General features: G+C 39.2%; 1 protein-coding gene across 2 annotated transcripts in view; it reads right to left on the bottom strand.

The window, feature by feature from the left end:
• The window catches only part of LOC140204216 (UDP-N-acetylglucosamine--peptide N-acetylglucosaminyltransferase 110 kDa subunit), a 48,594-nt gene that overhangs the window by 14,990 nt on the left and 8,037 nt on the right, over nucleotides 1–25,567 (bottom strand). For both annotated transcript variants that reach the window (XM_072270740.1, XM_072270741.1), the window contains 11 exons: nucleotides 23,540–23,656; nucleotides 21,250–21,329; nucleotides 18,862–19,057; nucleotides 17,292–17,432; nucleotides 15,413–15,513; nucleotides 14,004–14,157; nucleotides 13,726–13,827; nucleotides 12,868–13,047; nucleotides 9,040–9,198; nucleotides 7,821–7,910; nucleotides 5,834–5,959 (listed from right to left, as the gene is read on the bottom strand). In XM_072270740.1, coding sequence (XP_072126841.1) covers nucleotides 5,834–5,959; nucleotides 7,821–7,910; nucleotides 9,040–9,198; nucleotides 12,868–13,047; nucleotides 13,726–13,827; nucleotides 14,004–14,157; nucleotides 15,413–15,513; nucleotides 17,292–17,432; nucleotides 18,862–19,057; nucleotides 21,250–21,329; nucleotides 23,540–23,656 — 1,446 coding nt within the window. The remainder of the gene's footprint in view (nucleotides 1–5,833; nucleotides 5,960–7,820; nucleotides 7,911–9,039; nucleotides 9,199–12,867; nucleotides 13,048–13,725; nucleotides 13,828–14,003; nucleotides 14,158–15,412; nucleotides 15,514–17,291; nucleotides 17,433–18,861; nucleotides 19,058–21,249; nucleotides 21,330–23,539; nucleotides 23,657–25,567) is intronic.

Here is a 25,567-nt window from a genome sequence, read left to right as displayed (position 1 = left end):
TGTCACAGTATGTTGACAGGCCGACTAGGGGGAATGCCATACTAGATCTAGCATTAGGTAATGAACCGGGTCAGGTCACAGATCTCTCAGTGGGCGAGCATCTGGGGGACAGTGACCACCGCTCCCTGGCCTTTAGCATTATCAAGGAAAAGGACAGAATCAGAAAGGACAGGAAAATTTTTAATTGGGGAAGGGCAAATTATGAGGCAATAAGGCTAGAACTTGCAGGTGTGAATTGGGATGATGTTTTTGCAGGGAAATGTACTATGGACATGTTGTCGATATTTAGAGATCTCTTGCAGGACGTTAGGGATAAATTTGTTCCAGTGAAGAAGATAAAGAATGGTTGGGTGACAAGTGAGGTGGAAAATCTAGTCAGGTGGAAGAAGGCAGTATACATGAGGTTTAGGAAGCAAGGATCAGATGGGTCTATAGAGGAATATAGGGTAGCAAGGAAGGAGCTTAAGAAGGGACTGAGAAGAGCAAGAAGGAGGCATGAGAAGGCCTTGGCGAGTAGGGTAAAGGAAAATCCCAAGGCATTCTTCAATTATGTGAAGAACAAAAGGATGACAGGAGTGAAGGTATGACCAATTAGACTTAAAGGTGGGAAGACGTGCCTGGAGACTGTGGAAGTGAGCGAGGTCCTCAAGGAATACTTCTCTTCGGTATTCACCAATGAGAGGGAACTTGATGATGGTGAGGACAATATGAGTGAGGTTGATGTTCTCGAGCATGTTGACATTAAGGGAGAGGAGGTGTTGAAGTTATTAAAATACATTAGGACGAGTGAGTCCCCGGGGCCTTACAGAATATTCCCCAGGCTGCTCCACGAGGCGAGGGAAGAGATTGTTGAGCCTCTGGCTAGGATCTTTATGTCCTCGTTGTCTATGGGAATGATATCGAAGGATTAGAGGGAGGCCCCCTTGTTCAAAAAAGGTAGTAGGGATAGTCCAGGTAATTATAGACCAGTGAGCCTTACGTCTGTGGTGCGAAAGCTGTTGGAAAAGATTCTTCGACATAGGATCTATGGGCATTTAGAGAATAATGGTCTGATCAAGGACAGTCAGTATGGTTTTGTGAAGGGCAGATTGTGTCTAACAAGCCTGATGGAGTTCTTTGAGGTGACCAGGCATATAAATGAGGGTAGTGCAGTGGATGTGATCCATATGGATCTCAGTTAGGCATCTGACAAGGTTCCACACAGTAGGCTTATTCAGAAAGTCAGAAGGCATGGGATCCAGGGAAGTTTGGCCAGGTGGATTCAGAATTGGCTTGCCTGCAGAAGGCAGAGGGTCGTGGTAGAGGGAGTACATTCGGATTGGAGGGTTATGACTAGTGGTGTCCCACAAGGATCGGTTCTGGGACCTCTACTTTTTGTGACTTTTATTAACAATCTGGATGTGGGGGTAGAAGGGTGGGTTGGCAAGTTTGCAGACGACAGAAAGGTTGGTGGTGTTGTAGATAGTGTAGAGGATTGTCGAAGATAGCAGAGAGACATTGATAGGTTGCAGAAGTGGGCTGAGAAGTGGCAGATGGCATTCAACCCGGAGCAGTGTGAGGTGGTACACTTTGGAAGGACAAACTCCAAGGCAGAGTACAAAGTAAATGGCAGGATACTTGGTAGTGTGGAAGAGCATAGGGATCTGGGGGTACATGTCCACAGGTCCCTGTAAAACTGCCTCACAGGTACATAGGGTAGTTAAGAAAGCTTATGGGGCATTAGCTTTCATAAATCAAGGGACACAGTTTAAGAGTCGCAAGGTAATGATGCAGCTCTATAAAACTCTGGTTAGGCCGCACCTGGAGCACTGTGTCCAGTTCTGATCGCCTCACTATAGGAAGGATGTGGAAGCATTGGAAAGGGTACAGAGGAGATTTACCAGGATGCTGCCTGGTTTAGAGAGTATGCAATATGATCAGAGATTAAGGGAGCTAAGGCTTTACTCTTTGGAGAGAAGGAGGATGAGAGGAGACATGATAGAGGTATACAAGATATTAAGAGGAATAGATAGAGTGGATAGCCAGCACTTCTTCCCCAGGGCACCACTGCTCAATACAAGAGGACATGGCTTTAAGGTAAGGGGTGGGATATTAGAGGAAGGTTTTTTACTCAGAGAGTGGTTGGTCCATGGAATACACTGCCTGAGTCAGTGGTGCAGCCAGATACACTAGTGACATTTAAGAGACTACTAGACAGGTATATGGAGGAATTTAAGGTGGGGGGGGTATATAGGAGGCAGGGTTTGAGGGTCAGCACAACAATGTGGGCCAAAGGGCCTATACTGTGTTGTACTATTCTGTGGCAATTAACATCAGTGTTAATATTCTTAAGATTCAGATACTAAGATCACAAGACATACCAGGACACTGGGCCATTCCAGACTGTTCATTCAATAATATCTGATCCTCTACCTCATTCACTTTTCCAATGGCTCTTTACATCTATTAGCAATGAAATATACTTATCTCAACCAAAAATGATTAGGCATCCATAGATGAAGTTGGATGCAAACAGGAAAATCTCAATAAAAGTATAGAAAATCTAAAGATGAGGTAGTAACAGGAGTAGTACCAGAAGATTGGAGGATGGCAAATATTATTCATTTGTTCATGAATAGGGACATAATCCTAGGAATTATAACGAACAATTGGAAAGAATTCTTACAGACAGGATTTACGAGCATTTGGAAAAGCATAGTTTGATTAGACTTTGAGAGGGGCAAACTGGTTCATGACCCTGATTAACTTTTAAGCATGATGACAAAAGTAATAAGTACAGCAGTGGATGTGATGTACAAAGATTTTACTAAATGTAGGGTCCTCAGTAATATTAACTGTTAAAGCTAACAAAATGGCTTCTCTGTAATGTTAACTGATGAGGTATGTTTCTCTGTAGCTGGGTTAAAGTTACAGATAACAGGGAACTAACCGATGATGACCTGTTATGCTATCTTGTATGGTGGGAACCGAGAAAGAGTTCGGTCTTTTCAAGGAGGCAAATGAAAAGAAAGGGAGAGTGTGGGAGCGGCTGGTGGTTCCCGGATGGCAGATACCGGAATTTGACGGTTTGGATGCTGTCGGAGGTCAGTTGTGGATTGATCAGGAATGCATGAGCTCCAATGAATTATATTTTGTGCACAAGACTGATAAACTTACTGAGTGGCACCTTTGTGTTATTTGTTTCTACTAACCACATCACCTAAAAGAGTTATAAAGTGCAATCACTTAATTGTTCATTGTGTACTGCCTGATATTTTATGTTGTGGGTTTGTACCGGGGTGCATTACACAGCACCTACGCAAACCTAAGACACAGTTTGGCGGGCAGACTGCAGTTTCCCCTAGACGAACTTGAGTTGATAGAGCTGAGGGTTACATAAGATATTAAACTTTGTTTCCCAAGGTAGGCTTATTTAGAAACTGTGGACACATGGGATCAAGGGAAACTTGGCTGTATGGATACCGAACTGCATTGCATAAAGCATCATAGCACAGAAACAGGCACTTCAGGCCATCTAGTAAATTAATCTGCTTAATCCCATTGATCTGCACCTGTACCATTGCCCTCCATACTCCACTACTATTCAGGTACCTATACAAATTTACCTTAAGTGTTGCAATCGAGCCCACATTCACCACTTCCCCTGGCAGCTTGTTTCACACACTCACCCCCTTTTCGTATACCCCTTAAACAATTCACTCTCAACCTTTAACCCACGACCTCTAGTTCTAGTCTCACCTAACCTCAATGGAAAGAACCTGTTTGTATTTACCTTATCTACCCCTAAATTTTGTATACTACTATCAAATCTCCCCTCATTTTCCGAAATTCAAGGGAATAGAGTCCTAACCTAACCAGTGTAGAAGAGACCACTCCAGAATGAATATCTGTAATCTGTCAAGTAGGATGCCATGCACAATCCTATTTGATGGAGACGGACATGAGAAGCACAGAGGAACATCTGGTGAAACTTCTGAAATGCCTGTTTCGCTGCCACTGTGCGATCCAGAATCTCTCGTGGGGAAGGCCCCGAATCCTTGGCTTTGCCTGTTGCTTGGCGGCTGGGGCTGGGGTTGAAGCGCTTGGCAGAGATGGTGCTGGGTGTTGGAGGGCTGGTTGGAGGCTCGAAGTTTTTGGACGGACTCAGAGTCAGCTGTGGTCGGTAGCCTCCAGGGTGCTGCACTGGCAAGTTTGCGGCGCTGGAGGTTCATGGCAGGGAGTTTTTCTCTTCCTTCTACCGTCTGCGTGAAATGATGGGGCTATCGGGACTTTGAGACTTCTTTTTTTTACCGTGCCCACGGTCTACTCTTTATCAAATTACAGTATTGCTTTGCACTGTTGTAACTATACGTTATAATTATGTGGGTTTTGTCAGTTTTAGTCTTGGTCTGTCTTGTGTTTCTGTGATACCATACTGGAGGAACATTGTATCATTTCTTCATGCATGCATTACTAAATGACAATAAACGAGGACTGAGTGTCCTCATAATCTAATCTAACCTATTCAACCTTTTCCAATAACTGAGGTCCTAAAGTCCTGGCAACATCCATATAAAATTTCTCTGCACTCCATTAATCTTATTGATATCTTTCTTGCAGGCAGGTGACCAGAACTGAACACAATACTCCAAATGGTCTCTCAACACCAAAGAATCTGAGTCAATGCCCGAAAACCAGCCCACACACACAATGACCACTCCACTCAAACCTAACTTCCTTTTTATCAGACCTTGTCTAGTGCCTAATTATGCACAAAGCGTCTCCAACAATGTGTAGCCTGCCCATAGAATGAAGCATATTCAGCCTGGAGGTCCGTTACTAGTGGTGTTTCATAGGGATCTGTTCTGGGACCCTTGTTCTTTGCGATATTTTAAGTATTGACTTAGGAGAGGAAATGGAACGGTAGATTAGTTAGTTTACAAATGATGTGAAGGTTAGTGGTGTTGTGGCTCATGTAGAAGGTTGTCGTAAGTCACAATAGAACATTGGCTGCAATCAAAGCTGGGCTGAGAAGTTGCAGGTGGAATTCAATCCAGAAAAATGTTAAGTTATACACATTGGAAGGTCCGATTTAAGGCAAACTGCAAGACTGACGGTAGGATTTTCAGCAATGTGGAGGAACAGCAGTATCTTGGGGTCCAATTACACCAATCCCACAAAGTTGCCATACAAGTTGACAGGGTGTTTAAGACATATGGTATATTGGCCTTAATTAGTCAGGTGATTAAGTTCAGGAGCTGCAGGGTAATGTTGCAGCTCCACAAAACACTGGTTAGACCACACATGGAATATTGTGTTCAGTTTGGATCACTTAATGTAGGAAGGATGTGGAAGGTTTAGAGATGGTACAAAAAAGATTTAATAGGATGCTGCCTGAATTGGAGAACATTTCTAATGAGGAAAGGTTGAAGGAGCTAGGGCTTTTTGGAGCTAAGGACGACGAGAGGTGGCTTGACAGGTGTATAAGATGATAAAATGCATAGCCAGTGTCCCCCCCTCCCCCACGGTGGTAACGGCTAATTCGAGAGGACATACCTTTAAGGTGATTGGAAGAAAGCACAGCGAGGGATGTTAGAGGTAGTTTTTAAAAAAAATTTAAACAGAGAATAGCAGGTGTATTGAACACATTGCCGAAGTGGTGAAAGAGGCACATTTAAGAGACTGTCAGATAGGGACTTGGATGAAAGAAAAACGGAGTGCCATGTGGAAGTTAAATTAATCTTGGAGTAGGTTAAAAGGCTGGTACAACATTGTTGGCCAAACTGTTTCTACTGTGCTACACTGTTCTATGTTCCAACATCAGAGTTAAAAAAAGATTGTACAAGTTTCAGACCTGTATAGGAGCTGGCCGTAAAGCAAAGAGCTCATTTCGTGCTCCTTTAGTATATCCATTCATATTAACAAGAATGTGAATTCCATCCTGATGGATACGATCTGCTGCCTTGCCATTGCAAGGGATCTGTAAAATGCAAAGAAAAACATTGAATACAAGTTCAAAACAATCTTTAACAATCTTTGCAGTGACTAGTGGGGTACCACAAGGCTCAGTGCTGGGACCCCAGTTGTTTACAATATATATTGACTTAGATGAGGGAATTAAATGCAGCACCTCCAAGTTTGCGGATGACATGAAGCTGGGCGGCAGTGTTAGCTGTGAAGGGGATGCTAAGAGGATGCAGGGTGACTTGGATAGGTTAAGTGAGTGGGCAAATTCATGGCAGATGCAATTTAATGTGGATAAATGTGAGATTATCCACTTGGTGGCAAAAACAGGAAAACAGATTATTATCTGAATGGTGGCCGATTAGGAAAAGGGGAGGTGCAATGAGACCTGGGTGTCATTATACACCAGTCATTGAAAGTGGGCATGTAGGTACAGCAGGCGGTGAAAAAGGCGAATGGTATGCTGGCATTTATAGCGAGAGGATTCGAGTACAGGAGCAGGGAGGTACTACTGCAGTTGTACAGGGCCTTGGTGAGACCACACCTGGAGTATTGCGTGCAGTTTTGGTCTCCTAATCTGAGGAAAGACATTCTGGCCACAGAGAGAGTACAAAGAAGGCTCACCAGATTGATTCCTGGGATGGCAGGACTTTCATATGATGAAAGACTGGATCGCCTAGGCTTATACTCGCTGGGATTTAGAAGATTGAGGGGGGATCTTATTGAACGTATGAAATTCTAAAGGGATTGGACCGGCTGGATGCAGGAAGATTGTTCCCGATGTTGGGGAAGTCCAGAATGAGGGGGCACAGTTTAAGGATAAAGGGGAAGCCTTTTAGGGCCGAGATGAGGAAAAACTTCTTCACACAGAGAGTGGTGAATCTGTGGAATTCTCTGCCACAGGAAACAGTTGAGGCCAGTTCATTGGCTATATTTAAGAGGGAGTTAGATATGGCCCTTGTGGCTAAAGGGATCATGGGGTATGGAGAGAAGGCAGGTACAGGGTTCTGAGTTGGATGATCAGCCATGATCATACTGAATGACAGTGTAGGCTCGAAGGGCTGAATGGCCTACTCCTGCACCTATTTTCTATGTTTAATTCTGCATCTTAATCGGTGATGAAAAGTGACACACTGCCATTATTTAACAACAGAGGCCAACAACACTTTTGAAATGGACAATGTTCATGGAACGATTAAGGGTTTAAAAAGTATGCTATTTGAGGAGTGAAAGTTCATGATAAAGGTAGCAGGGGTGTTCAAGGAGGTACTGAGTTAAAAGTGCAGCAACTTATTGGATATGGAGTAAAAGTTAAGGGTTTACATTAAGGAGCCAGTGCAAGACGAGACCTGGCTGCTGCAGCTCCTCAATGCAGTACATCAGAAGAAATGCCTTGTAGATGAAAAACATGGCAGTATTACACTCATGACAACTTCAGACTAGATAGGGGACGACATAGGAAAGAATTGACTGTAACTGCGAAGTCAATCGATACTATGTCATATCCAAACCTCAATGGCCCACATTAATGTGAGACTAAAAATAAAAGTTAACATTATTGCAGTCTCTCACATTTTGTTTTCTTTATCTTTCCCACAATTATACATTTTCTAACACATTTCCTTAACACAAATTGGCTATAACCCAAGTTATAGATTATGGGAATCCTATTTGCATTAGGATTACAGTGACTTTAGCACAATCACAACCTGGGAATCCCTGCTTAAGATCCGAGCTTTGAAGGCAACTATAACCTGTTCCGTTATAACATGACTTTCTATAATGTTAGGTTTAAGCGCACAAATGCTGCATTATATCTGAACTGAATACATTGAAATTCCTACACGTTGTTATTTGCACATCCCACTGGCTCTTACCTGGGATAGGTCGACAAAATTATTAGCTTCAGCAACCACCTTCACACGAAAATTAGTGCCATCATCAGAACTCAGTGCATAGCAAAACACCTATTCAATAGAGAGAGAAGATATACAAAAATAAGCTAATGCACACCAAACAATGATGCATGAAAATATATTCTAGAAAGGTACAACAAACTACCTTTCCCATGATATTGTATGTCTAACCTGCAAACTTGATACTCCTATAGATGGATAAGCTTATGAATAGTTCTCCACTTACTGCAAAGCCCAACTTTGAATTAACTTCAGCTATTATTTTGGTATGTCTAGGTGAAAAGAACATGCTAAATATGACCTCCAGCAATTTACCAGTAATGAGAATACACAAGATTGAGAACAAAATTCTCAAATCAGAAACTCTTATTTCGATTGAAAATACTGAAGCTTTGCATCTGTCATAGAGGGCAAATCTCAGATCAATAAATTAGCCTTACTTGCTTTGAGAATTACCCACGTCTAACTGGATCGATCAAGTGAACACTTTAAAACATTTTCAGTTAATTAAAGCACCAGCATTAGTTTGTAAATTAAAGGGATTATTTAAATTATTGATAAGAAATCTTAAAAAAAGAGCCATATTAAGTTAGTGAATCTCTAGTACTCAGGAAAAGTACTAGAATTCTTCCGAATACCACAATTGATGTCAACTGTTAACTTTGATGGCAAGATCGTAAATATTTATTAACCAAAAATGGATACAGAATCAGGTGAGCCTAAATGATCAATGGTAAACTTTAATCACTAATCTTTGCATATTTATCCCCCCCCCCCACCCACAAAGCTCATATGGGTTCTTGCAAGCAGTTATCCACAACAGAAAGATCGATCACAGCAAGTCGACTGTTATTTATGAGAATGCCTTATTCACCCATCATCTCACTCATCCTCTTAATTAGCCAACTGAAAGCAGCACCTCAAGATAATCAAAATGTTCCCCCTTTCATACTGTAATATACAGTAGTCATTATGAAATTTCCACTACTCCAAAAGAGAACTAACATTTCTATTATAAATATTTCAGGATATTTGATGGTTAATTTAATGCTTTACTTGACAGTTAAATTTAACTTTAACAGAACAGCTTCATTATGCAACAAGACCAAATCATGCAAGCTGCAAAACTATTACAAAGTTTTAATTTTACAATTAAAGATCATTCAGAAATTCAAATTACCTCAAATTTTTCAGAATTATGCATTCCAGGGATTGACTGCATTAGATGAGATGTAGGATGGTTCCCAAAGTCTGAGCTCACAAAACCAATTTTCAGACGGCTGTTACTAGCCTTTAAGTCTTTCGGATGTTCGTATGGTGGCTTGTGAAGCACATTGATCTGCAAATAAAAGTCACAAGCATACAAAGTATCACCCAAAGCATCATAATTTTTTTTTGGAATTCGGAAAAGGGACAAGGGAGACAAATCATATATTAAGCAGATGCCATAAAACCAAGAGCAGCTAATGGTAAACTTCACTAAATAATTCTAATTTAATCAACCTCACCTGGCTGCCCCTTGTATCAGTAACACATTTCTCAAGGGTTTGAAGATTACAAAATGTGAAGAGGAATTGAATAATAACACCACCACCAGTTGAAAGATAAATCTTCAGCATTCAGAATCTAATCACAAACACTGAAAGCAGAGGAGGCAGTTATTTTTAAATTGCCCTCTACTACTGAATGCCTGCTGCATGCCAGTTCTCAAAGCTATCACATTTTGCTTCAATCCAAGGTCCTGTATCAAACATATCTATAAAAGCTCCTCTAAAGTTCACAAAATCAAAAGCTGCAACAAATTTAGTATAGTTCGGAACAAACACAAAATGCTGGAGAGGAACTCAGCAGGCCAGGCAACATCGATGGAACAAAGTAGTCAACCTTTCGGGCCGAGACCCTTCGGCAGGACAGGGTATAGGAAGGGTTGCCCGCATATTCGCCGGTGAAATCCTGAAGAGATTACTAAGAATTATGGATACTGTTGCTGGGCCATGCAGAGAGTTTATCTTCTCAGGCTGTTACACTGCACATATCCTGTCTGTGTTTATATAAACATAGAATTTGAAGCTGCCAGGGAAATGGAAACTAGCTTTTCAAGAGTAAGGAGTTTACATCACAGAGCCCCAAGTTGTGGTGTTACCACTCCTGCTAAGAATCATGGCCTTGACTCTGTAGACTGCCAGTGCAATCCTTCCAGGGCAAAAGCATCCATGAACTGACAAGACTAAACCGTGCAGGCTAAGCAGAACTCAAGAGCCGAGGAAATTATTAAGATTTTAATGTGTTTCCAAACAAGAAGTTGCACCACACTTTCCATTTGTCCTAATGCATCAACAGTGGCCATCATGATATTTCAAATGACTAATGAATCAAACAAAGCAGAGTAAAACAAAGAAAACAGTAAGAATAAACAGGTCATGAGTTGAAAGATTGAATCCGGTAGGATATGGTAGTTACTAATGTTGGAGACCTCTGTTGTTCATGGTCTACAGCAATAATTTGCAATGAATGGATCAAGTATAATGCAATGACAATTACTGACCAAGCTAAATGTCCTTGTGGGTGGTGAGAATGCAAAGAACCCCATGCAGGGCAAGATGAAGAAAGGACAGATTAATACAAAAAGGCCAAGCTGATGATCAAGTACATGGAAGATGAAAAACAATGCTGGAGAAACACATTATTGGTAGAAAACCAATTTAAAAAAAATGAAACATAGAAACATAGAAAATAGGTGCAGGAGTAGGTCATTCGGCCCTTCGAGCCTGCACCACCATTCAGTATGATCATGGCTGATCATCCAACTCAGAACCCTGCACCAGCCTTCCCTCCATACCCCTGATCCCTTTAGCCACAAGGGCCATATCTAACTCCCTCTTAAATATAGCCAATGAACTGGCCTCAACTGTTTCCTGTGGCAGAGAATTCCACAGATTCACCACTCTGTGTGAAGAAGTTTTTCCTAATCTCGGTCCTAAAAGCTTCCCCTTTATCCTCAAACGGTGACCCCTCGTTCTGGACTTCCCCAACATCGGGAACAATCTTCCTGCATCTAGCCTGTCCAATCCCTTTAGGATTTTATACGTTTCAATCAGATCTCCCCTCAATCTTCTAAATTCCAACGAGTATAAGCCTAGTTCATCCAGTCTTTCATCATATGAAAGTCCTGCCATCCCAGGAATCAATCTGGTGAACCTTCTTTGTACTCCCTCTATGGCAAGGATGTCTTTCCTCAGATTAGGGGACCAAAACCGCACACAATACTCCAGGTGTGGTCTCACCAAGGCCATGTACAACTGCAGTAGTACCTCCCTGCTCCTGTACTCGAATCCTCTCGCTATAAGTGCCAGCATTCCATTCGCCTTTTTCACCGCCTGCTGTACCTGCATGCCCACTTTCAATGACTGGTGTATAATGACACCCAAGTCTCGTTGCACCTCCCCTTTTCCTAGTCGGCCACCATTCAGATAATAATCTGTTTTCCTGTTTTTGCCACCAAAGTGGATAACTTCACATTTATCCACATTAAATTGCATCTGCCATGAATTTGCCCACTCACCTAACCTATCCGAGTCACCCTGCATCCTCCTCACAGCTAACACTCCCGCCCGGCTTCGTGTCATCCGCAAACTTGGAGATGCTACATTTAATTCCCTCATCCAAGTCATTAATATATATTGTAAACAACTGGGGTCCCAGCACTGAGCCTTGTGGTACCCCACTAGTCACTGCCTGCCATTCTGAAAAGGTCCTGTTTATTCCCACTCTTTGCTTCCTGTCTGCCAACCAATTCTCTATCCACATCAATACCTTACCCCCAATACTCTATGCTTTAAGTTTGCACACAAATCTCCTGTGTGGGACCTTGTCAAAAGACTTTTGAAAATCCAAATATACCATATCCACTGGTTCTCCCCATCCACTCTACTAGTTACATCCTCAAAAAATTCTATGAGATTCGTCAGACATGATTTTCCTTTCACAAATCCATGCTGACTTTGTCCGATGATTTCACCGCTTTCCAAATGTGCTGTTATTACATCTTTGATAACTGACTCTAGTAGTTTCCCCACCACTGATGTTAGGCTAACCGGTCTATAATTCCCTGGTTTCTCTCTCCCTCCTTTTTTAAAAAGTGGGGTTACATTAGCCACCCTCCAATCCTCAGGAACTAGTCCAGAATCTAAAGAGTTTTGAAAAATTATCACTAATGCATCCACTATTTCTTGGGCTTTCTTGAAGTCTGATAAAGATTCGCTAGAGACTTTTGAGACTAAAGACTTGTCACAAGGTTAAACAAAATGACAGGGTCTTTACTCTCAAGATCAAAAACAGTAAGAGATGATCTCATTGAAGCTTACAAATTTTTAAGAACCTTGACAAGACAGACACAATTGACATCTCATTTGGCACGCATGCTTGAAATTAAAGTAATGGATGGGAGTTGGTAAACCGAAGAGGGCATTGGAAGCTCAGTCACTGTGTACATTAAAAAACTGACTTATTTTAGAAAGATTGAGGGAATACTGGTACTTGGGGCTAGTGCATGATAGTAGCACTGAGGCTAAAGCAAGATTTTATTTAATTTTAGAGCAGGTATAAGAGCCCCAGATATCAAATGGGTCCCTTCTTTTTCCTAAAACAAATGCCTTCAAATTCATTTTGGTCACAAGTTACAAAACACAATCACTCAATATGGTTACTATTGCTCCACAGCATTGCACTGAATAGCATTAAAAGCACATCAAACTGTAAAGAAAAATAAGTTACTAAGAGGAGGTGAGGAAGAAAAGAGAAAAAGGAGAAAACAGTTTTACCATTCATAGGAAGAAGAATACATAGACAAGACTTAATATTATGGCAGCTCATGAATATATACACACGTCTGCAATCAGATGTCATTTCCCGGGGACAACCAGATTCTGTATATCCCATAATGAGCACCCTAGGATGAAAACTCAAGAGATGAATATTCTACACAAACAGCCATAATTAAAAAAACTACCTTGTCAAGACAAAGATTTCCATGTCGCTCAGCTATAGCTTTACGGAAGGCATGGGTCAGCGGGTACAACATGCTGTGGTGTGGATGAACAGATGGCAATCTATTTTTCTCCAGCTGATCAGCAACAATACTGACTAGTTTCTTCATTCGCTCATCATAATCTGTCCAGTCACATACAATCTGTGAGAAAGTGCCAGAATTAACTTAATAGTTGATATGGAATTCTATTTTGAATTATAAAATCTCAAGGCATATATACCAGAATTCAACATGAAGTGTACCCAAGGATAGTCACTTTCCTGACTACTAGAACATCAATAGGCAACTTATAATAATTTGAATACACTGTTTGTGCTGTCTTTCTTTTATCAGCTTTCTAACAACAAAACAATACCATTAATTCATTTAAAATTACTTATACTTAATTATTGGGAAGTCAGTTTGTTCTGTTCCAAAATTTTAAATAATATGTACGTAAAATGGGGTGCAGAGTCTTCTGCCATGCATCAAAGTGAGTTCTAATTTTTTGTTTATAGACCAGGGGTTCCCAACCTTTATGTCATGGACCAATACCATTACGCAAGGGCTCCATCAACCCCAGGTTGGAAACCCCTGTTATAGACTCAAGTAACCATTTTTTCATCATTATGAGTTAACATTACTTTTCAGTGAACTGAGGCATCTTATAACAGGTAGTTATCTACAATGGGAAATACATATTCAAAGAAAATTAAAGAACAGATGCTGGGCTGAGAAAAAGGAACACAATGTCAACACCTTCTACGTTATGTCAATGCAACTGTCAGAGCGCAAAACTGCTTCACTACATTTGCTCTCTTTTCATGTGATATCAGTTACCTGCAAGCAGTGTGCCAGATTGCAATAGGCATCTGGAAAATCTGGCTTCAGCTTCAGGGCAGTTCTGTAGGAAGCAATTGCTTCTGGAATATTACCAGAATCCTGCAATAAATAGGGAAATATGGGTTTAAAAGCCTGCAGCAATATTCCCACTAAAAATAAATTTTTAGACAATTACAAGTAGTACACATTATTCTTAAATAGTTTTTGTCCAGTAATTGGATTCAGCAGGTTAGATTAGAATCTAGCAAATTTCTTCAGTCAGTAAGATTTATTACCTTGTGAATGGAAGCTAGGTTGCTGTGAGCATCAGCAAATGCCGGATTTATCTGTATTGCACGAGTGTAGCATTGCAAGGCACCCTGTACATCTTGCATTTCCTTGAGTGTGTTCCCCATGTTTGAGTATGCATCAGCAAAGGTTGGACTGATTCTGGCAAATTGAAGATAGTAATCATTACCAACAGCTTAACAACAACCTTAACACAGCAATTCAGACCAATGCAACCCTCATACATACGAATAGAAAGAGCACTAGAAAACTGAAATTCATATATTAAAAAGATCTAATGACTACATTAATAGATTTAAAGGAAAATGTTTTGATTAAAATACTTTGCATATTTAGAACAAAAGTTTAACTTTTCCATTAACTTTAGTTCCTTGCATTAATCTAAGTTTGATATCGCACAATGTGGATTAGGTCGGGAATTAAAACAAATTAAGCATTCCTTATCTCTTTTCACAATTTACATCTGGCTCAATTTTATTCCACTCTGAGTCTGCAGATAGTTATTTCAGATATATCACTAAATGCACACCAAAATATATGGTGAAATGAATCATTTGCATTAACAATCAACACCCAAGGATGTGCTGGAAGCAGCTTGCAAGTGCCACCACACAATCCAGCAGCAACATAGAATGCCACCAAGCTCGGCAGAACAACACAGAACACAACAAGTGACAAACCACCACCAGCCTTCTTCTCACTGGTCTGCCAGCTCATCATCTGATGACGTTCATATCGCTGGCCTTCAAACGTGGAGTAGAAGCTTAGACTCCAGCCTCTCCTCTAATTCCCTCACATCCCAGTCTCTAAATCCTAATCTGACCCGACTCCCCTTTCTGTCCCCACTTATGGAATAATTACTCAAATTACACTTTATTAGAGCCAACAGAATAAAATTTCAATGTTTTAAATTTATAAATAGCAGTTATACTTCCATTTTGGATTCAATTTTATGCCTTACATTATCAAGCGTTTGCTCACCATTCAATGTGATATCAAGAGCTCATTATACACCTCAGTCCTCATTCCCACCTTCTCCACATATTCCTTGTGCATTAACAAATATCCACCCTGATTCTTAAATACAATGAAGTTCACTACATTTTCCTGAGCTACATAATCAATGAGCTCCAGAAAGTCAACAATTCTCAACATGGCTTAAAAAGTTGGCACTAAAATATATATATTTTACCTGAACAAATCTAAATCACATCTATATATTGTGCTATAACACTATTTCCCACATCCACGAATATTGACCAAATATTCACCAATAAACTGCAATTGTTCAGTGAAAAATACTCTAATATTCTTCAATCATCAATTCATAAAACGCAGTTGAGGTCAAGAAAATGTATCTGATGCATAATGCTGGGCACCTTGTGCAAAGAAATACCTGATAGCCTCCTTATAGTGCATTAATGCTTCCTGCAGTTTTCCTTGCTGCTGTAATACACTGGCTAGGTTTGAATGGGCAGCTGCAAATTCTGGAAATACCTATGATATCCAAAAAAAAAAAAAATCACAATCACTCAGCTTTCATTTAAATATTTTCAGCAATTGTATAAATTACAAATATAGTGCAATTAGAAAAGTTCAAAAAAGCAAAATGACAAACCCACAAATCAAAGAACCTCAAAAGTAGTGCCAACATACAGTAGTATTTTGTTCATCTTTGTTTTCAATTTTAGATTGTTTTCACAAACATTATTAGGGCGCATGAGTTTTGGAGAGCAAGGGAGTGAGTAATCAATAAAAGATGGGATTACCTTTATTCAGCATCACAAAATCAAAAGTAGATCCAATTCCTCAATATTATTCTGCCATAAGATTATGGACAATGTAAGTGCAAACTTAATTCATTTTTCCTCATTCATCTTACACTCAAATGATTATTCAAGATTCAAAAAACTTTATTGTCATTCTAACCGTACATCAGCTCTGCAGGGCAGAATGAGACAGTGCTTCCCAGGAGCAGTGCAATCATAACATAACAAACACAACACTAAATAATAAGCATAACAATAAATAGTAAAACACAACAGCCACATGTCATTTAAAATCAAGTTATAAGTGTCCAAAGCAGAGTCAGGTACAGCAGCTATTTAGCAGTCTGACTGCCTGTGGGAGGAAGCTGTTTAGTAGCCTTGTGGTATCAAGGAACTGTAAAAAAAAAAAAGCTTCAGTTTCTTTACTTGAATACAGTTAGATGAGAGTTGGAATAAATAGGTCCTTTTCAAACTAGAAGAAAGTAACTAGTGGAGTACTGCAGCGACCAGTTCTTGGCCTACAGTTGTTCATGATCTGGTTGAAGGAACAGTGAACAAGTTTTGCCAATGATATAGAAATAGGCGCTACTGCACATTGTGATAAAGATACTATAAGATAAAGATTCTGCAATTTGAGTTTAAGTGGGCAGATGACTGGCAAATGGGAGTGTAAAGTGATGTGCCTCAGCAAGAGAAACCATTAAGAGATTATCTAAAAGACTGCAAATGAGCAAAGGGATTTACGTATTCTACTATATGAATCACAAAAGGGAGCAGCCAGATCCAACAAATTAAGACATATAGCAGTTTAGTCTTAATATAATGGGACGGGAATTTAAAAACAAGAGGTTTTACTGCAACTGTAGAGAAGGCATTGCCAAAACCTCAACATAGCCTGGTCACCTTACCTCAAAATAGAGTAACATTGCAGGCAGTACAAAAGAGATGCACCAGGTAGTTCCTGAGATGAGAGTGTTATCCCATACAGACAGAAAATAGTTTGGGTCTGTATTAATAAAACAAAAAGGGGCGACCTCATTCTAAACTAAAATTATAAGGGAACGTCACAGGATAGATGTCGGAAAGTGGGAGAGTCGCGATCAAAAGGCCATAATTGCAAAGGAACATACATTTAAAATGCACTGTAATTTCTTCTCAGTGTGGGTGAATCTAAGCAGCTCTCAGCACCAGTGGGATATAACTGCTTTATCAGAAGTGTTTAAACTAAAGGTGGATAAATATTTGATACAAAGAACTAGCAATACTGGGGTACATGCACAGAAAAGAGGCTGAGGCTGCACAAATGCACTATCATATAATGGCAGAGCAGGCTTGGAAGGATCTGATGGTCAAGTTCTGCTCCTTATTTTGTGTGGTGACAGATAAAAAAGTGCAAAGAATTCCACAAATCCAGAACCACATATTATATACAAGGAAGCATCATTCTGATAGGATTAGAAATACTACACCAAATACAGTACACAAATTTCTCCCTTTCCAACTTACCTCCAGAGCCTTCCGATACAGTCGCACAGCTTCCTCAATGTTTCCCTGTTCCCTTTTGATGTTAGCCAAATTGTTGAGAGAGTCAGCATGGGTGGGACAGAGGCGGAGAGCAGTGTTGTAGCATTCTTCTGCCTCAGCAACCTGCCACAGAAGAATTGGTCAGCCAAGTAATAGTTATGAGGAATAGAGTATTGAAATGAAGCGACAAAATACCAAGTTGAAAAGTGTTATGTGATTATGTGCTGTTTCCGAAAAAAAAATTTCACTAAGTATCTTTTCATACAATTATCAGAACATACAAGGGAGCCAATGAAGAGCATCTCTGAATATCCAAAGAGCATTCAATTGGATTCCTCATATAAGACAAGGGTTCACAGGATCAAGGTATCATGTTCCTATGGGTGAGGACTGATGGATAGACAAAGTAAAAAGATACAGTAATCTTCAAACAACTTTGAGATCAAACGCCTCTGGAAAAAACAATGTCTACGTTTTGAGGCTACCGGATGCTTGGACTCCTGACAAAAGGTCTTTGACCTGTAATGTTAACCTCAATTTTTCCTTTTAGATGTTGGATTTGCAAAGCAATTCCAGTATTTTCATTTGATATCTAGCACATGCAGTTTTAATTTTTTTTAATCTTAGAATCATCTTAAAACTGAAGTCTTAAATATTTACAAACCATATTATTGACTTGTTTGTCTTACATAGAGCAAATGGAAAAGGAAGTTGCAAGGAAATCCATGAAAGGTTCATAGACAAGGTTTGCAAACGTAGAATAATGGAAGGAAATATGACATTATAAACTTTGGCAAAAAGAATAAAGAAAAATTGCACAAGACTATATGTAGTGTACACAGAAATTTGGGCATCCTTCAGATAACATCTAATTAAATTAAACTGTGTCAGGATTGTGGCTAATCACCAATGATATTTGGTCTTGAGATATGTTACACTTTTCCCTTAGGAGTGGTGCAATAGAAACAAATAGGGTTGAGTCCCAAATAAAGGATTCACTGTAGATTGGACAGAATGGATCCAAAAAGAACTATGAGAAAACATTCTACTCATTAAGATCAAGGATGTTTAGCAATTTGTTTTGTAAAAGTGGATAGAAGAGGATCCTACAACTAAGGGATCACAATTCAAAGCAGTGGTTATTTAAAGATTATGAACAGAGATTTCTTATCATGGGAGCACAAATATTGAGATTACTAGCCCAGAAGCAAAGGATGAAACACATTCAAGGCCTAGAGGATTATTTAAATCAGACCTTAATCTGATATGAACTTAGCAAAAATGAGGGCATTCTGAAATAGGCATACAGAACTACTGTAAATAAAAGGAAACTTTTCATTATCTACACCATTCCTTCAGTGTATTTTTTTTCCCCGTTGCTCTCTGCTAAATAATTCATCCCATCTGCTCATTTTGTATTATATGGCAGATGCATTATTCCACAATGCTATCCAATAAAAAAATCTAAATTTATAATTTGAAGTTGAAAGTTGCTGAAAATTGTTTTGTGTAACATACAGCCAACAATATTACACTTATCTCAAATGCTTACATTTCCTTTCTCCTTTAGTGCATTGGCAAGATTGCAGTAGGCATCTGGAAAGTGAGGCTGTAGCTCTATAGCTCTTCTGTATGTATCAATGGCAAGATCTATCAGTCCTTGTTCATAATAGACACAAGCCAGATTTCCATGGACCACTGCATGATTGGGACTTAGACTTAGAGCTCGCAAGTATGCAGCCACAGCCCTAGTGAAAGAAAAAAAACATGATAAGCAACAGAACCCCAATCTTCTTTATAATTTAATTATTTTAGGGCCATTGGTACATAAACTGAAGGATAACCTAGATCAGGATTTGGTATCATCAACTAGCTGCTCACACTCAAAACTATGGTAAGAAACCACTTACTTTTAACAGCTGCACCCTGGGCAGCACAGTAACATAATAGTTAGCAGGCTTTACAGTACCAGCAACCTGGTCTAATTCCAGCCTCTGTCTTTAAGGAGTTCTCACCATGACTGTACATGTTTCCTCCCAAAGTCACTGTGAACTGTCCCATGATTAATAGGGCAAGGTTAAATCGAGAGTTCCTGGGCAACGTGGCTTGAAGGGCCAGTAAGGCCTATTCTGCGCTGGATCACAATAATTAATAAAATATCATGCCAAACACCATTTACCATTACCAATGGTAATGTCTGGCACCTTGCACAAATGTAAAAATACAAGCAGCTATCTAAGACATGCCATCCAGCCTAGTTGGCAACTATCAAAAAATTTCAAATTACAAATGCCCCCCAAATTCAAACATTTATTCAGAGTCTTCTGGGTTAAAAACAACAGAAGAATGCTGTTAAATTGCAAGAGAACAAACATATGGAGCCCAGAAAAAGAGATATAAACAGATTGAGTGAGCAAAGATCTGGCACATGTTATACAAATAACCATGCAGCACAACAAAACCTTCAGCCCACAAGGTCGGTGGCAACTGCCTGCATATGATCTGTATCACCCAATTCTCAGCATGTCCATACGTCTGTCAAAATGCTTCTTAAATGTCTAAGCTCGCAGCTTCTACCATCTCCCTCCCCTTGCAGTATGATCTAGGAACCTATGACCTGTCAAAATAACCTGCCTCACAAATCTTCTCAAAACTGCACCCCTCCCCCCCCACTCTATCTCATCTAATATTTGACATTTCCATTCTGGACCTCAGAATTTCCTTTGTTGAACAACAGAATTAAAAGTCATTGAAGATGAAAAATCCAGCATCATCTAAACAAAATGGTGAAGGTCAAGAAGTTACACAGACAATATTACTCATGAACACTTCAAGTCTTTTACTCTCCTTAAAAACAGATAGACTTATCCTTTCATTAGATTTAACCCTGGAGCAAAAGCAGCAGGTAAGAGCTGAATAAATGCCAGAAAATTTCACTACATCACCGGCTGAGGTGACAAACTAAGTGCAGACTAGGAGACACTAGGCAAACATGAAACCCAAATCTGTAGTAGTTAGGAAAATACGAACAATTCTTTAATGAACTCCTGGCAATTTTCAGTAATTTTATCTGAATACTCTCCAAGATACAGCACTGTACCCAGTATTTACTTTTCTAATAAATGTGAACCATTCAATACTTCAATTTTTGTATAAACTATACAATCTGAATTTCTACATACAATAGAATTCTGTTTATCTGCTATTCAACGGTCCTAAAACTCGATGGTTCAGCTTGTGACTCACAAGGACACCTTCCGCTGTACTCCCATTTCTAGGGTCAAAATACTTTTGCTCGTAACCAGTAAGCATCATAAAATGTAGCCTAATGCAGTCACCGAGTCCAGAAACAGGCATAATGGCCCATTAAATTCATGTTAACCTCTATACCCATCTACACTAGTCTAAATGCCACTAAAAACTGTAAACTCCAAATGGGCAGAAAAAAAAGTAGTGGCAGCAATATATGGTATAACAACTACCTTGCTATTCATTTGACACTCAAGTGATTGCATTTCAGCCAGAACAATATCACCTAATGACCTGTAATCAACTTGGCTGAAAGGAGAACAAGTCTTAAAATATTATTTAGATCAAAAAATGTAACATCTGGCATTCCAAATAAACTGGATATGTACATTTATGTTACTACATTGCTTTTAAATAAAAGTAGCTAAACTGCTCTCAAATGACATTGAAACTCAGTTTCAAGTAAAAACAGGTATCGACATGGAAGGTTCCAGAGCATTCCTAACATATTTCCACTCTTCAATTGGAAGTCCTAGGGATTTGAGTGGCAGGAAGAGCCAGCAAAATGTAAAACTACTGAAGTCTCAGTAACTTAATAAAAACTTCAAAAGAACACCAACACAATAATAATCACAAGCAATCACTGCCTGCCATTACCTTCAGGGTAATTTATTTAGATTTTTTTGCTCACCTATCAAAAATGCGTGCCTCCTTTAAGACATTTCCTAAGTTGATGTAAGCATCCAAAAAGTTTGGATCCAAGGTAACAGCCTGGAATTGAATTAAAAAGTCCAATGTATAAAAAAATTCTTAAATAAATACAAATCTATGATCTGCTCCTGTAGTCCAAACTCTGAACTTCAGATGATACTTCATGTAACAAATACTGAACTTAGTTCAAACTTTCCATGGTACCTAAAGAAATATGTTATTGACATTGCATTTATAAGCATGTGTGTGGCTGACAGATTTACTTAGCATTGCCTACTTTTCTGAGCCACAATAAGATTTACCCAGTAGTAAATTAAAAATGAAATTCAAGACTGTAGTTTAAATAGGTAGTTTCATCGGACTTGTTTCAGAAAACCATACAAACTGTTCACAAAGCCAATAAGCACAAAAATAAATTCAGAAGAACCAGAAGAGGTTAGAAAAATAAACTGACAGTTCTCAAAAACATCTGATTGATTATATCAGAAGACTGTCTTGCAGTGCACTGAGACACTGTGCTTTTTAATAAAAGCACATCTGATTGATATAACATCAGAAGACTGTCTTGCAGTGCACTGAGACTGTGCTTTTTAATAAAAAATTCTTTTTATACTGAGAGATAAACGCTAAGAATAAATTCTACAACTTTGCTTACAACAGTAAAGCTCAGTAACTTTACTACTTCTGAAGCACACACTTTGTTGCTACATGGGAGGAAATGAATGTGAAGAACAATTCTTTACTGCCCTGGAAATTTATCCTTACTACTTTGGGAATAATACTTACCAACATCTAAGAGGTAAGGAACAAGTTCTGAAGCACCTTATACCACCAAATTTCTTGCAACGGCAATTCTATTCTCTTCATCTGATTTAACCCCATGACAACACCTTCTGTACTAGTGATCAGATACGTTTTTCTTTCCCCGAGGATTAGCCACGACCACATACGACACCACCTTTACACCTTACTGCATTTCTGCTCACCTGTTTTTCCTCCCAGAACCAGGCTAAAGTTTTCCTTCACTCAGCTTCTGCACAGAAGATTCAATTTTTAACACTTCCAATACAAACATATCAACAAGCACACTCACCCCGCCCCCCCCCATTTCCACCAGCAGAGCTTCCCACAGCAATTTACCATACAAGAAAATAGCAAAACTACCCTTCATCTTCTCGCTTCCCTCTCACCCAGAAATAATGCACAATAATCTCTAGTCCATACATGCTGTGCACCCCACACACTTCTCAATGTAATACACCTGCCAATTCTCAATTCCAATTAAACGCCATGAACTTAAAATTCTCTCTCCCAATGATGATGCTTGATCTACAAAGGTTTTTGTTTTGTTTCTTTAAGTTGACTCATTTTGACCATTTACAAGATGATATCACTCAAATCCAAATGTCTATACCCATGGGATATATGGAATATCCAATATTTTATGCCCCCTTCAATTATTCTTCAAATAAACAGCAAAAACACTATCTTGAATCCACACCCCCTTCTTCTACTAGCATTGTGATGTTTATTTTGCACAGGTGTAACTTAACATTTTGTCTTCTCTTGTAATGCTGTATAAAGCTAATTAGCACACACTAATACCCTGCATGTGCATATCTATGACAAAAATAAAATTGAATTTCAGTGCAGTTTGACACACCACCCCTACAAACAGGAAAGCAGTGCCCTTATTCTTGCCCTTATTCTGAAATTATTGCAGGGCTTTGAATTTCATTCAACTCTAAAGTCCCACCATTACTCTTCCAGACTCTCAATTTTCCCCACACTTAATAATGACCGCCAACTATACTTTCAGTAAGCTGCTAACTCTGGAATCCCCTACCTAAACCCACACCACCATACCATCTTAAGATGTTTTCAAATACATCCCCTTTTGAAAAGTTCTGATTATCAGGCAAAGCCTCTAAAGAACAATCTCCAAGTTTTTTGTATAATCCTTCATAAGATGCTAACATTAATACTTACTAATTTAATCACTGAACAAAGGACAGGTGCTTCCAATATAAAAACTTTGCAAAATACAAGTTCTAATCAACTTTTTCAATGTGAGTTGCCAAAATTATTACTCTACAGCGAAAAAACTGATAAAAGGAGTCTCTTCTACAAGACAAGCTATATGATCAATCTAACATAGGCATGCATCTGTGCTCATCTTGCAGTGCAATGCAACCAGCTCATGAATAAGTTTCAAAACAGCTTCTAAGATGGAATACATAAGAGTGGTAAGACAAAAGGTAATCAATTACCTTTTCAAAATGGTGTATAGCTAGCCAGATTTCTCCCTGGGCATTAAACACACACCCAAGATTACTCCAGGCAACAGCGAAGTTGGGCTGAGTTTCAATCGCTTTCAGGTAACAAGCCTTAATTAGTTTAATTGAAACAAGGCAAGGGCAGGGAGAAGGGAACCAGAAAGATGGGATGGGAAATTTGTAACAAAGATTGAAAAGAGGGAAAACAACTTTATTAGCATTCATTCTTAAACCAGACAAAAGTGAACCTGCAGCAAAGGCTAGCGCTGAATTCGCTCACTGGCCCCATGAGTGCATGCGCAAGAAAAAACCTCAACCCACATACAGCCAGGCATTTTTCAGTTATGTAGTGTTGAGCAATATTTGACTCTACCACTTCAACTTCTTCCACAACCAGATATAAGACTTTTGCACAGTTCTCTACCAAAAAAACTTTAACGGCCTAATTTCAGCACTACTGCACCCAAAAAAATTATGCAGTATTTTTGACATTATTACAAATTTTAACACTTTAATCAATTTAAGTTTCACTGACAGCAATACTCATTTTACAAAGGATTTTGAAAGGTTAACATCATACACATTAACAAGCAAATTTGAGAGTATTAGAAAAAGACTTTGCCAGTATATGTAAAAATATATTGCAGAATGAAGTGCACAACCTCAAATGACAGTGCAGGATGAGGATAAAAGGTCCCTGTAATGCAAAGCGCTCTTGCCAGTGTGCCATGCACGGCTCTGCAACAAGTTGCAGCGGCAACACCAGCAATTCGCAGGCGCAGATTTGGGGAAAAAAAATAATTAAAAAAATAAAATGCAGCACAGCGCACCGCATGCGCATGCGCAAAACTGCAGAAAGGTAAATAGCTAACTGAGATTTTACCATAGGTAGTCCGTAGCACCTCTTACCTCCGGCATAGCAACAAAGGAATCACTAGAGATGCAGGTGCTAACTTGTCCAGGCATGAGTAGACTACATAACTCCAATTTTATTGAACCCAAGAAGAAATAAATTAACATGAAATCCAAATATTAAAACTAAATATTACCATTTCAAGAGCACTAAAACAAAACATGAGCTAGCTCATAGAAGAAATAGAAAATTAAAATAAAAGTACACCACTTTATTTTGGTAGCTGTTCAAAGCCACACTGCAGACATTGTGTTTGATTCTCTTCGAGATTAACTGGGACCAAAAACAACCTGGACATCTCATCTTATTCAGAACTATCTAAGGTAAAACACTCAGCCAGCCATCCACTGAATAACGCCGGCGCACGCAGGCGCATCGCGGCGCAGCCTATGCGTCACTGCAGGCTCACAGCGCATTATCAGTAGAGAACGCTGCAAACCAAACAAAGAGGAAAGAAATTAACAAAATCAGTAGTTAGAAGCATTACTGGTACTTTGTAGAGCTATTGCCAATTTTACTTTTTAAAACTAATTTTTTTCTAAGACAGTGGCTACTTTTAAAAAATGTATCAAGTTGAAAATTCTTTCTTCCAAATTACAATTTTTCCCATTTTATAAAAGTAAATATAAAATACTTAATTATTTAGACACTTTTTGGAAGCCACGAGACAGAAGAACTCAGGCATGGAGGCAAATTGTTTGTGGCAGTGCTACAAACCCGTTACCATTATTTCATCTCATTTTCAAGGTAGTCGATGGTGGGAAGAGCAGACGGTGTCACCCCTAGATCCAGGCCTCGAGCTCCGGTCAGCGAGGCACCTACAGGGGAGAGCTTTCACCCGCCTGAAACCTTCTATGTATAATATCAATCATGAAAACGAAAAAGACAAATAAGAAAGACAAAATAGTTAGTAAAGAATCCAACAACATATTCCTGGATTTGTTCTAAAATGCAATCTTCTGAAAGAAAAGAAACAGATGCAATTTCACATTTATACTCAAATGTAGTCCAAATGTTCAGATTCAGGTCATGCATGTGAAGTGCTGTAATATATAAATGCATCTGATAATGACATTATCACAGCACCAATTTTGTGAAACTTGAGTCAG

This window comes from Mobula birostris, chromosome 10 (genome assembly GCF_030028105.1).
Source record: "Mobula birostris isolate sMobBir1 chromosome 10, sMobBir1.hap1, whole genome shotgun sequence".
Classification (NCBI taxonomy): Eukaryota; Metazoa; Chordata; class Chondrichthyes; order Myliobatiformes; family Myliobatidae; genus Mobula; species Mobula birostris.
Note: the sequence above shows the minus strand (reverse complement) of the source record. Positions and strands in the feature narration are given on the sequence as shown.